The 10099-nt window shown below is 55.1% G+C and overlaps 1 protein-coding gene across 2 annotated transcripts in view; it reads left to right on the plus strand.

Annotated features, from left to right (window-relative positions):
* The window catches only part of NF2 (neurofibromin 2), a 100008-nt gene extending 90962 nt beyond the window's left edge, over positions 1-9046 (plus strand). For both annotated transcript variants that reach the window (XM_023190668.3, XM_023190670.3), the window contains one exon: positions 5204-9046. In XM_023190668.3, coding sequence (XP_023046436.1) covers positions 5204-5254 — 51 coding nt within the window. In that variant the 3' untranslated portion in view covers positions 5255-9046. The remainder of the gene's footprint in view (positions 1-5203) is intronic.
* The last annotated feature ends 1053 nt before the right edge of the window (positions 9047-10099 follow it).

Raw genomic sequence — 10099 nt, forward strand, 5'->3', positions numbered from 1 at the left:
TAATCAAGCAGGCTTGCTGCTGCAGGCTCCGTGCTGGAATACATTTAGTTACCCTCCCATCACTTTGGGAAACGATCCCCCAAAAGGACTTTTAGAGGAGAGCTGGAAGGAGAGTTGGCCGTGCGCCTCATACTGTGGTTTTCCAGCAGGGGGCACTCTCAGGAATGATGCTGGCGGAGGCTTTGTAGCTGGAAGCCTTCGGCTACTGGCAGGGCAGCAGGGGAATGTTTGTCCCAGGTGCCTTCCAGGCTTGCTTTCTCCAGACCCTGGGGCCATTTCTCAGGAGTACCTTAATGGGCCACCCCAAATCCTCAGGTAGCAGTGAGGAGGAACAGTTGAAGATGCAGATTGCGTGCCTGGGTTAGAGAGTGCCGGCCGGGTACCAGGTTCTTTTAGCCAGCCTCCTCTGTCTTTTTAAGTAGACAGATGTGTCTCCTGAATCTGAACTTGTTTAGAGCGGGTGAATGTGCCTGTTTTTGTCACACCACACACAATCTGGGGAGCGTAAGGAGGCCCAGCTCTGCCAGAGTGGAACTCTCCTAAGTTCTCCCCTGCCCTCTCACAGCCTGCTGGCTGTCACAGACAGCTGGCAGTTTTATGGACAAGTGGGCAGGGGGAAAGGGACTCTGCCGGGGCTGAGGGGCTGAGTCTCGATGTTGGGCAGGAAGGAAAAGCCAGGCACCAACAAGTGGATCAGAGGGGGGATGTGAAGATGAACAGTCAGATAGCAATAAAGCCTCAGAGATCCGCCCCAGAGAAAGAAAAGGAAGTTGGTCTCCTCAGAATGGAATTGGATTAGTGACAGACTTGAGCAGCCGGTTCAGTCTAGAGAGAACTTAATTCCTCCTGTGTTATTCACATGGCTGATTCTAATCAGATGTGAAGAGACAGCTGGAGGAGAGCAGCGGGTCAGCCCATGCCTGGTGCGGAGGCTTCATGTTCTTGTAGGCATCTTCAGGGAACTGGCAGGAGTGCTTTGGGTTGGAGATTCTGAGCAGGGCCCTTGGGTTTATAACCTGCCCGGGGAGCAGGGCCCTGCTGCAGAACTCCCAGGTTGGACCTCGTCTAGATTCAGTGAGAGTTCTGAAGGACAGTGCATGGCAGATGTCACTGGTCACATTCACCAGAGCTTGGCCCACTTGTCTTCAGAAGGATTCAAAGGCAGTTGACCGGACTTGGCAGGTCCCAGACTGGTGCAGCCACTGTCTTGGAGACCCTAGTTGTACACCCTGAGGTGCTTCTGCTTCGTTACTTGCTGAAATTTGGAGACCTCTTCTCTCTGGATAACCTTCAAAATACTCATTGTGCATGTGAGGAATTCCCCGCCCTCCTGGGGGCACTCCACTCCCCAGGCAGGCAAGGATGGGTGAGGGGAGGGCTGTTGCTGGACTACCAAAGGGAGCATGGGCATTTTTGTTTGGAATTCAGGGTGGGGATGGGACTCATCAGAGTGGCTTCAGTGCTCAACTCACAGTGCAACATAGGGCAAGGTGAAGGCCTTTGTGGGAGGCCTCTTCTGGCTCTAGCAAGCAGGTGTTGCTGGGCAGCGTAGAGGGACCCAGGCCGGTTGCTGAGCAGGAAGATGTACCTAACACTGGTGGGCCCGCACACCTTAGGGTATGAGAGCATCGCAGCGGAACCAGGAAACTTGTCAGCTGGTTTTCATGTGTTTAAAAAGAAGACTCGGAGGCAGAGTTTATTTTACGAAGGGCTAGCTTTTGCCATTTCTTCTGAGCTTTTGCCTTTTCCTTTATGAATACTTCCTGCCTGTGGGTGTACTGTAAATGTGACAGCCAGTGAGCTTTCTAGAAGCAGCAGATGGTGAAAGATCCACAGGTGAGGAGCCTGCCCACTGGAGGGGCGAGACAGTGCCCAGGCAGGGCGTGCAGGTGGCAGAGCTGTTTGCGTGCCCCGCAGGGAGGCTTCCCAAGCTCTCTGTAGAAAAACTCCTGCCCGAGGGCAAATGGCTCCCCCGAGCTTCTACCTGCAAGAAAGAAACCCAAGGCCGGGCACGGTGGCTCAAGCCTGTAATCCCGGCACTTTGGGAGGCCGAGATGGGCGGATCACGAGGTCAGGAGATCGAGACCATCCTGGCTAACACGGTGAAACCCCGTCTCTACTAAAAAATGCAAAAAAACTAGCCGGGCGAGGTGGCGGGCGCCTGTAGTCCCAGCTACTCGGGAGGCTGAGGCAGGAGAATGGCGTGAACCCGGGAGGCGGAGCTTGCAGTGAGCCGAGATCCGGCCACTGCACTCCAGCCCGGGCGACAGAGCGAGACTCCGTCTCAAAAAAAAAAAAGAAAGAAACCCAAGGGCTCTCCTCGTCTCACTGCCTGCCTTCCTTACCTGCTTGGAGGAGGGCATCCTGGTGTCTGAGATAAAGGATACTGCCAAGGTGGAAGCAGAGCCATGGGGGTGGCTGGGAGGGCCACTCTAGCAGGAGGGAGGAGCACTGTGCAGTAAATTCTGACTCCAGGGTTCCTGTGGGGACTGAAACCCATAGTAACCGCACAGTGAAGGTAAAGGGTGGGGTGGCAGCAGCCAGGTCTGTCTGAGGAGCAAGCAGCAGTGGCCAAAGGCTCCCAGGGCCCTCGGGCAGCAGCCCTTGCTGACCGGTGCAGCCAGGTCGTCGCTGCCTCCAGCTGGTGGGTCTGCCTTTCCCTCTGACCGCCTCAGTGCCTTCTGGAAGACTGCAGCTCTCTGTCCTGCCCAGTGGCTGTGGTGCCTTCCTACTTCTGTGTGGGCAGACTGATTTCCCTCTCTACCTTTACTTGTGGCTGAGGCAAAGCTCCTGCTCTTGCAAGATAAGAGGTGGGGCTGAGGTGCTGCAGTGCAGCTGGGGTGGGGGTCAGGAAGCAGCCCGCCCACCCAAGAGCACGCTGCATCCTAATAAGCACATGCTTGAGTCACTGGAATCTGGTGCTGCTGGCACTGCCAGAACCCTCCCCTGGCACCTTAAGGGGACAGCCAGCATGCTCCTCGGGTGGAGGATCCAGAAATTCTTGGAGCCAACATTGCACAAATGGGCAGGAGCCTCTCAAGTTCCCCACAACCTGGGCTCCCTGCCCGGGGAAGTGGCCAGGCTTCATGGGGCATCACTTGGTCGGCCTGGTAGGCGTGGAGGCCAGTGCCATACATGACCTTGCTGTTGCCTGCACCCCTTCTTAACGAGCATCCTGCTCCCCGCTGGAAGGAGAGGAGCCAGGGCTGGGGAGGGGAGAAGCGTGATGCTGCTATTAGCAATAACAGCTGTCGAATTCCCACCATGCTCCAGGCGCAGTGCTGAGCGCGTCACACACGGTTCCCAATTCCTCTGCCTGTCACCCCACGAGGAAGGGGCTGCCATCATGCCCGCTTCACAGTGAGGAACTGAGGCCAGAGGGGAGCAAATGACCTGCCCAGGGCCACACAGCTGGTCAGTGGCCCAGCTGGGCCTTGCACCAGGCAGCTGACTGTGCCTGTGTCTGACTCAAAGTGGCTGTTCTTTTCCGAAACCTGAGCGGAGACACTGGGCTCACATGCTTTCATTTAAACTCTCTCCCATTTTTGCCCCAGTAGTTATCTGGCAGCTAAAGCTCTTCCTCCTTTCTTCCCCAGTGACCATTCTGATTCCCATTATCACAGGGCACATAACTCCTGGCCCTTCTCCTCCTGATTACATTTAGGGAAGCCCATCCTGACGCAGCTCCCTTCTAGAGGGAGTTCCATTTAGGCAAAAAAGGGCTCTCCATTCCCATCAGAACCAGGCTTTCCAAAGGACTCTGAAATTGGTTCCGCTGAAGAAAGCAGCTGAGCTGCCTCCCCACATTCCGCTTGTTAGTCAGGAACTTCAAGGCCAAAAGATTTGGCAGGATTTAAAGAGTCGCTCTCAAGCTGTCTCATTCTGAGCACACTAATGCTGTCTGTCTTCTGATGGTGAAGTGGTCGGTTTGGAATCTCCCTCCCTTGCCCTTTATGGAGCCACCGATAGTACTGAGGACTCTTCACATGCAGACTCGAGGGGTCGAGAGAATGGGCCAGACCATCTTGCCTGGCCCATGGCAACCTCCAGAGAAAGGAGGCTCAGAGAGGTCAAGGGTGTCTGCAGTGAGCTGGTGATGGCAGAGAGTGAGCTCTCAGACCTTCTCAGCCCCATGTGGAGCTCTTGCCCCTCCTGCGCACCTCAGTTTAGTTTTCATCATAGCCCATGTCCTGGTCGCTTAACAAACATTGTTTGAACTCCTGATCGGCACACAGCACTAAACCAGATATTTGGGGGATATGAAGATGAATGGTACGGACTCCCTGCCCTCCACCCCCGCACTCCTGTGGGAAGTCCCGGAGCTGGAAATGGAACACAGTCACATCCAAGGCATTGATTTCAGGAGTCAGCAGAGAGCGGAGAATAGGGAGAGTGCTGGCTCCAGATGCTTCTGTCCAGGGAGATGCTGGGAAGTCGCCCAGAGTCAGGGGCTTAGGAGGTTGCAAACTTCACCATGCCAAGAGCTCAGTCCCTGATCCACCCCATCCCCTTCCACATCTCCCTGACTGTCCTTTACATTTGCTGGGCAGAGTGCTGCCCATGTGCACCATCCCTCCCTGCCTACACCAGCCACACTGAGAAAGGCGTTGCCTCCAGCTCATGGAGAGAAACCCCTTCTCAGCTGCCAGGTCATGCGTAAGTTTGCTTCGGGACCACCTGGGAAACCAGGAGTAGAAGGGGTAAACTCTTCCTCATCTGCCACAGGCCTGCCTTGCCCGAGGCCACGTCACCTTACCGCAGCCATGTTGCCAGGGCATGAGGACTAAGATGCTCACCCTGCCAAGCCCCGAGGGGATGAGCAGCGTCAGCTGGCACCGCCGCAGACAGCACACCACAGAGGTGGCTCAGGGACCTTGGTAGATGGGAATGTGAGAATCTACTAAAATAGCCAGGGATCTCCAGTCCTCTGTCAAGAGGCAATGCCGACGGCTTTTTCCTGATGGTGTGCCTCTGCCCACCAGCCTTCCCTTTGCATGTCCTTATTTGTCACCTCCTAATTTGAATTATTGGGCAAATCTGGCCGCTTATTTAGGACTGACCACCAACTTCTTGAGCATCTATTTGAACAGGCTTCCCTTTCGCTCCCAACCACCTTTGAGGTGAGTCCAAGTGGCAGGACAGGACCCTGTGTGACAGAGCAGAGGTCTCGTGCCCTCTCAACTTCTTCTCTGCTTTCTTACAGCTCACCTTGCAGAGCGCCAAGTCCCGAGTGGCCTTCTTTGAAGAGCTCTAGCAGGTGACCCAGCCACCCCAGGACCTGCCACTTCTCCTGCTCCTGGGACTGCGGGATGGACCAGATACCAAGAGAGCCATCCATAGGGAGCTGGCTGGGGGTTTCCGTGGGAGCTCCAGAACTTTCCCCAGCTGAGTGAAGAGCCCAGCCCCTCTTATGTGCAATTGCCTTGAACTACGACCCTGTAGAGATTTCTCTCATGGGATTCTAGTTCTCTGACCTGAGTCTTTGTTTTAAGAAGTATTTGTCTTCCTTCGTCTAATGTGGGATTCCTGACTCCCTTCGTCCAAGGCACCCTGGTGTATGTGTGTCTTGCACTCCAGAGCTGACCTCCACTGCCCAGCCTGGGAAGTCATTGTAGGGAGTGAGATACTGAAGCCCTGAGAGGCCAGTGCCAGCATCCCCACCCTGCCCAGGGTTCCGGAACATTCATTCCCCCACGGATGAGGAACTGTCATGCAGCGAAGCAGCCCAGCCCAGCGGATCCCAGGCCCAGCACGCCTGCCGGCTTCTCATCTTCAGGGAGCCCGCCCAGAGCTCGTGATGAGCAAGGGCTGGGTCCCCGCCAGGCACCCTGAGGCGGCGCTCTGGCTGGCAGCTGGTGGGGAATAGGCAGGGCAGCTGTGGCTGGGGAGAGACTTTAGGCAGAAGCTGTGATGCAGGCTGACTGCCAGCCGAGGGGCTGGGTAGTGCCGTGCGGGAGCTGATGGTACAGGGCACTCTCCGTTCCCCTCCGGCCACACTAGACCAGGGCCGAGAGGCAGGCAGGAGCCGCTCATGTCTTCCCCATTGCCCAAAGCCCATAGACGCCCCTGCCTGCGTGGGGCTGGGGCACTCCCTGGTCGTACTATAGTCAGCACCTGTAACCCGGCTATGACCAGGGATCCGTAAGCCCTGTGGCTCCACAGGTGCTGCTTCTCACTGACCCAGACTCTGAGCTCCACCGGCCCAGTCTGCATGGCCCATCTGCTTCACCTTCCCTCCTGGCCACGTGCCAGTGGCCACAGGCCACGTCCCAACCCACTGTTGTACCCAGGCCTCGCTTTGTTGTTGCCCTTATCCCTCTTCGGACCCTGAATTTTCTATTTCCTGGGGGCCAGCAAGGGCCATTTGTGCCCCTCCCAGCACAGGCCCGATGCAGGTGTCCACCCACAGGTGGCACTCACCTAGGCTGTCACAGGACCCACCTCCATGCCAGGCAGCAGAGGGCCACAGAACCACCCCCACGGCTCACTCCCTGGGCTGGGGCCACCTTCTGGCCCTTTCTTTCTTTCTTTTTTTCTGAGATGGAGTTCTCGCTCTGTCACCCAGGTTGGAGTGTGGTGGCTCCATCTCGGCTCACTGCAACCTCCACCTCCTGAGTTCAAGCAATTCTCCTGCCTCAGCCTCCCAAATAGCTGGGATTACAGGCATGCACCACCACACTTGGCTAACGTTTTGTATTGTTAGTAGAGTTACGGGGTTTTGCCATGTTAGCTAGGCTGGTCTCAAAACTCAAACCTGGGCTTACAGGCGTGAGCCACCACACCCAGCCCTTTCTTGCCCTTTCATTTCTCCATGACTGATGTTGCTGTGTCCACCCAGGGCCCTTGAGATCCTTCCAGTTTGGCTGTTATGCAAAGCAGGTGATTTGTCTTAATCAGATAAAAGATGCTTAGTAACTGGAGGCTATGGGGGCATCGAGATTTTTGGAGAGCAGAGGTGGTCTCTGGTAATTCCGTCTGGTTTTGAGAAACTGAGCGGCTCACAGAGATCCTGTCTTCTTCCCACTATCAGGCTGACCTAACGGGGTTGGGCTGCTCAGCACCTGCTTGGGCCACCTTGCTCCAAGGAAACCAGCCCTGGGTGTCTCACAGCCACTTAGGGTCTGCAGGGTGGGACTGCAGACCTAGAGCGCAAGTGTGGATGCTGTGGCCCTGTGGCTTCTCCTAGTCTGGCCCAGCTAGGAGCAGAAGCTTCAGGCGTGTGTAAAGTGAGGTCTGGCTCTGTCTCCTCAGTTTTTTGGTTTTTTTTTTCCGTTTCTGCTTTTTTTGAGATAGAGTCTCTCTCTGTCGCTCAGGCTGGAGTGCAGTGGCGCACTCTCAGCTCACTGCAACCTCTGTCTCCCAGGTACAAGAGATTCTCCTGCCTCAGCCTCACGAGTAGCTGGGATTACAGGTGTGTGCCACCACGCCTGTCTAATTTTTGTATTTTTAGTAGAGACGGGGTTTCGCCATGTTAGCCAGACTGGTCTGGAATTCCTGACCTCAGGTGATCTGCCCGCTCCGGCTTCCCAAAGTTCTGAGATTATAGGCATGAGCCACCATGCCCGGCCTCTTCTCAGTCTTGAAGCCCATCCCTGGATTTCCACCGGGAGTTACTTTCCTCCTGACCTGTAAATTTGTTCTTTAACAATGGCTGCAGGCGGGAGCATATGGTGGTTTATAAAAACACTGTTGGGCTTTGTTTCCTTCTTTAACTGCTGTGTGTACTGAAGTCTGGGAAGCGCCAAGCCATGCGGCCTCAAGGGAGCTGGCTGGTGTTTGAGCTGTGGCAGAAGCACCTGGGGCTCCAGGGAGCAGGCTGGGGACTGTAGGACCTTGCTCAGCCAGGAGCATTTCCCCCTCCTGGAGGCAGGAATCTGAGGTGCCTCCCCACAGATGGAGAAGGTGGAGAGGAGGATGGGCCTCAGGAGCGTCCCAGGCCCCAGCAGCAGGAGAAAGAATGAAAGAGATGCCTTGTTTTCAGAGACTGGTTCCTGTGGCCAGGATGACTGCATCCTTTTTTTTTTTTTTTTGAGACAGAGTTTTTGCTCTTGTTGCCCTGGCTGGCGTGCAAAGGCATGATCTCAGCTCACCGCAACCTCCACCTCCCGGGTTCAAGTGATTCTCCTGCCTCAGCCTCCTGAGTAGCTGGGATTACAGGTACACACCTCCACGTCTGGCTAATTTTGTATTTTTCGTAGAGACGGGATTTCTCCATGTTGGTCAGGCTGGTCTCAAACTCCCAACCTCAGGTGATCCGCCTGCCTCGGCCTCCCAAAGTGCTAGGATTACAGGCATGAGCCACCGCACTCGGCCAGACTGCGTCCTTTTTAAGCGAACATTTTAGGGCCTGGGAGCTTGTCGAGTAAGGAAGTCTCAAGCCCACAGAGCAGCGTCCTGGCCACGGTGATTTCATTATGAGCCCTTCTGCTGGCTCTCAGGCAGAAGCCCCACGGCACCGGGATCATTCATGAGGTCACTGCCCAGCTCCTGATGTCCATGAGGCTGCCCTGTTGGCTGGTAGCCGTGTACAGCTGTGCAGCACAGACGGCTTCGTTCATCCTGATCGAGGCCCCACCTCAGCCACAGCAGTCCCCCCGACCTGTGTTGTCCACCCTGTTATTCATGTACCTGCCAGGCCCTGCTAGACAGCACCCCGTGGCATTACATAACACCACATGAGTGGCTGTGTCTTGTAATTTTAGGGACAGATTTCTCTCTTTCCCTCTCTTTTTTTTTTCAAGAGCCCAGAGACTGACAACCAGCTGCAGTGTCTAAGTGTTCCTCACTGACAGGGTGGGGCCTCGCCGCCCCTGGAGGGAGCAGCCTTGGCAGCGAGACAGCCTGGCCCAGTGACCCTGGGCCCAAGCCAGCCCCTCCAGGGCTTTCAGGGAAGCGCCATCCATTTTCAAAGATGTCAGACGTCACTTCTTCCTGTAGGGCCCGAGTCCTGCCTCCCGTCAGGGCCAGACCATGGAAGGCTATTTTCTATTCTGGGGAACTATTGTAATTTAAATGATTGTTTTAATAAAAATTCTAAGCTGGAAAATACTTGCCTTGGGCTTCCTCAGTTTGCCTGTTGCTCAGGCCATTGAGGCATCAAGAATGCGGCTGGATGGTGGGGCCGTCTTGTGGTTTTGTGGAGAAACGAGCCCTCTGCTGTCCCTGACTGCTCGGGCCTTCACCTCTGGCCCCTTGTCTTTGGTGGCAAAAGAATCACCTCCTTCCACAACACCCCTAATGACACCTTCGCTGGAGAACTCCCTCCCTCTTCCTGGGGGCACTTGGGTGGCGGCAAGGGCCCTGCATGGCGTCCCAGCACCTCCATTTCCTCTCTCTGGTCCCTGCCCATCTGTGATTTCAGACCAGAAAACTAGGGAGCTGGACTGGGTGATCCTTGCAGACATTTCTGCTTTCAGCATTCCAGGCTCTGGGGGTGCATGCAGAGCCCCTGGGGCCCAGGCACTGTCTGCAGAGTAAATGAGGCGCAGCCACTGTCAGGGCTATGTGACATTTGCACTTGAAGTTGGAAAGCACCACTGCAGAGCTTATGGTTTTGGTTTTGCTTCTGTTTTCTTAAGCAACAAAAGTCCTTTATTAAGACCAAAACTTCTATAGGATAACTGTGCCGAAGCACTGCAGCCCCAGTCGGAGATTCAGACAGCACAGTGTGGCTGCCAGGACTTCTAAGGGACCCACTCGACACACTTGTCAGGACATACTTCAGGTTTCCATTGCATAAGCCAGTGAGGAAAACAGCCTATCGGAATACACGAGATCTTCCCAAAACGTTGCAGTTATGCATAACTGCTTTTTTTTTTTAGAAGGATGAAGTGGATAAACTAAAGAATATGAAAAGGTTCGAGACCAGCCTGGCCAACATTTTTTTTTTTTGAGACAGAGTCTCACTGCATCACCCAGGCTGGAGTGTAGTGGCCTGATCTCAAGTCACTACAACCTCTGCCTCCCTAGTTCAAGTGACTCTCCTGCCTCAGCCTCCCAAGTAGCTGGGATTACAGGCGCCTGCCACCACGCCCAGCTAATTTTTTTGTATTTTTAGTAGAGACGGAGTTTTACCATGTTGGCCAGGCTGGTCTCGAAC

The sequence above is a fragment of the Piliocolobus tephrosceles genome, chromosome 19, assembly GCF_002776525.5.
Source record: "Piliocolobus tephrosceles isolate RC106 chromosome 19, ASM277652v3, whole genome shotgun sequence".
NCBI classification, from domain to species: Eukaryota; Metazoa; Chordata; class Mammalia; order Primates; family Cercopithecidae; genus Piliocolobus; species Piliocolobus tephrosceles.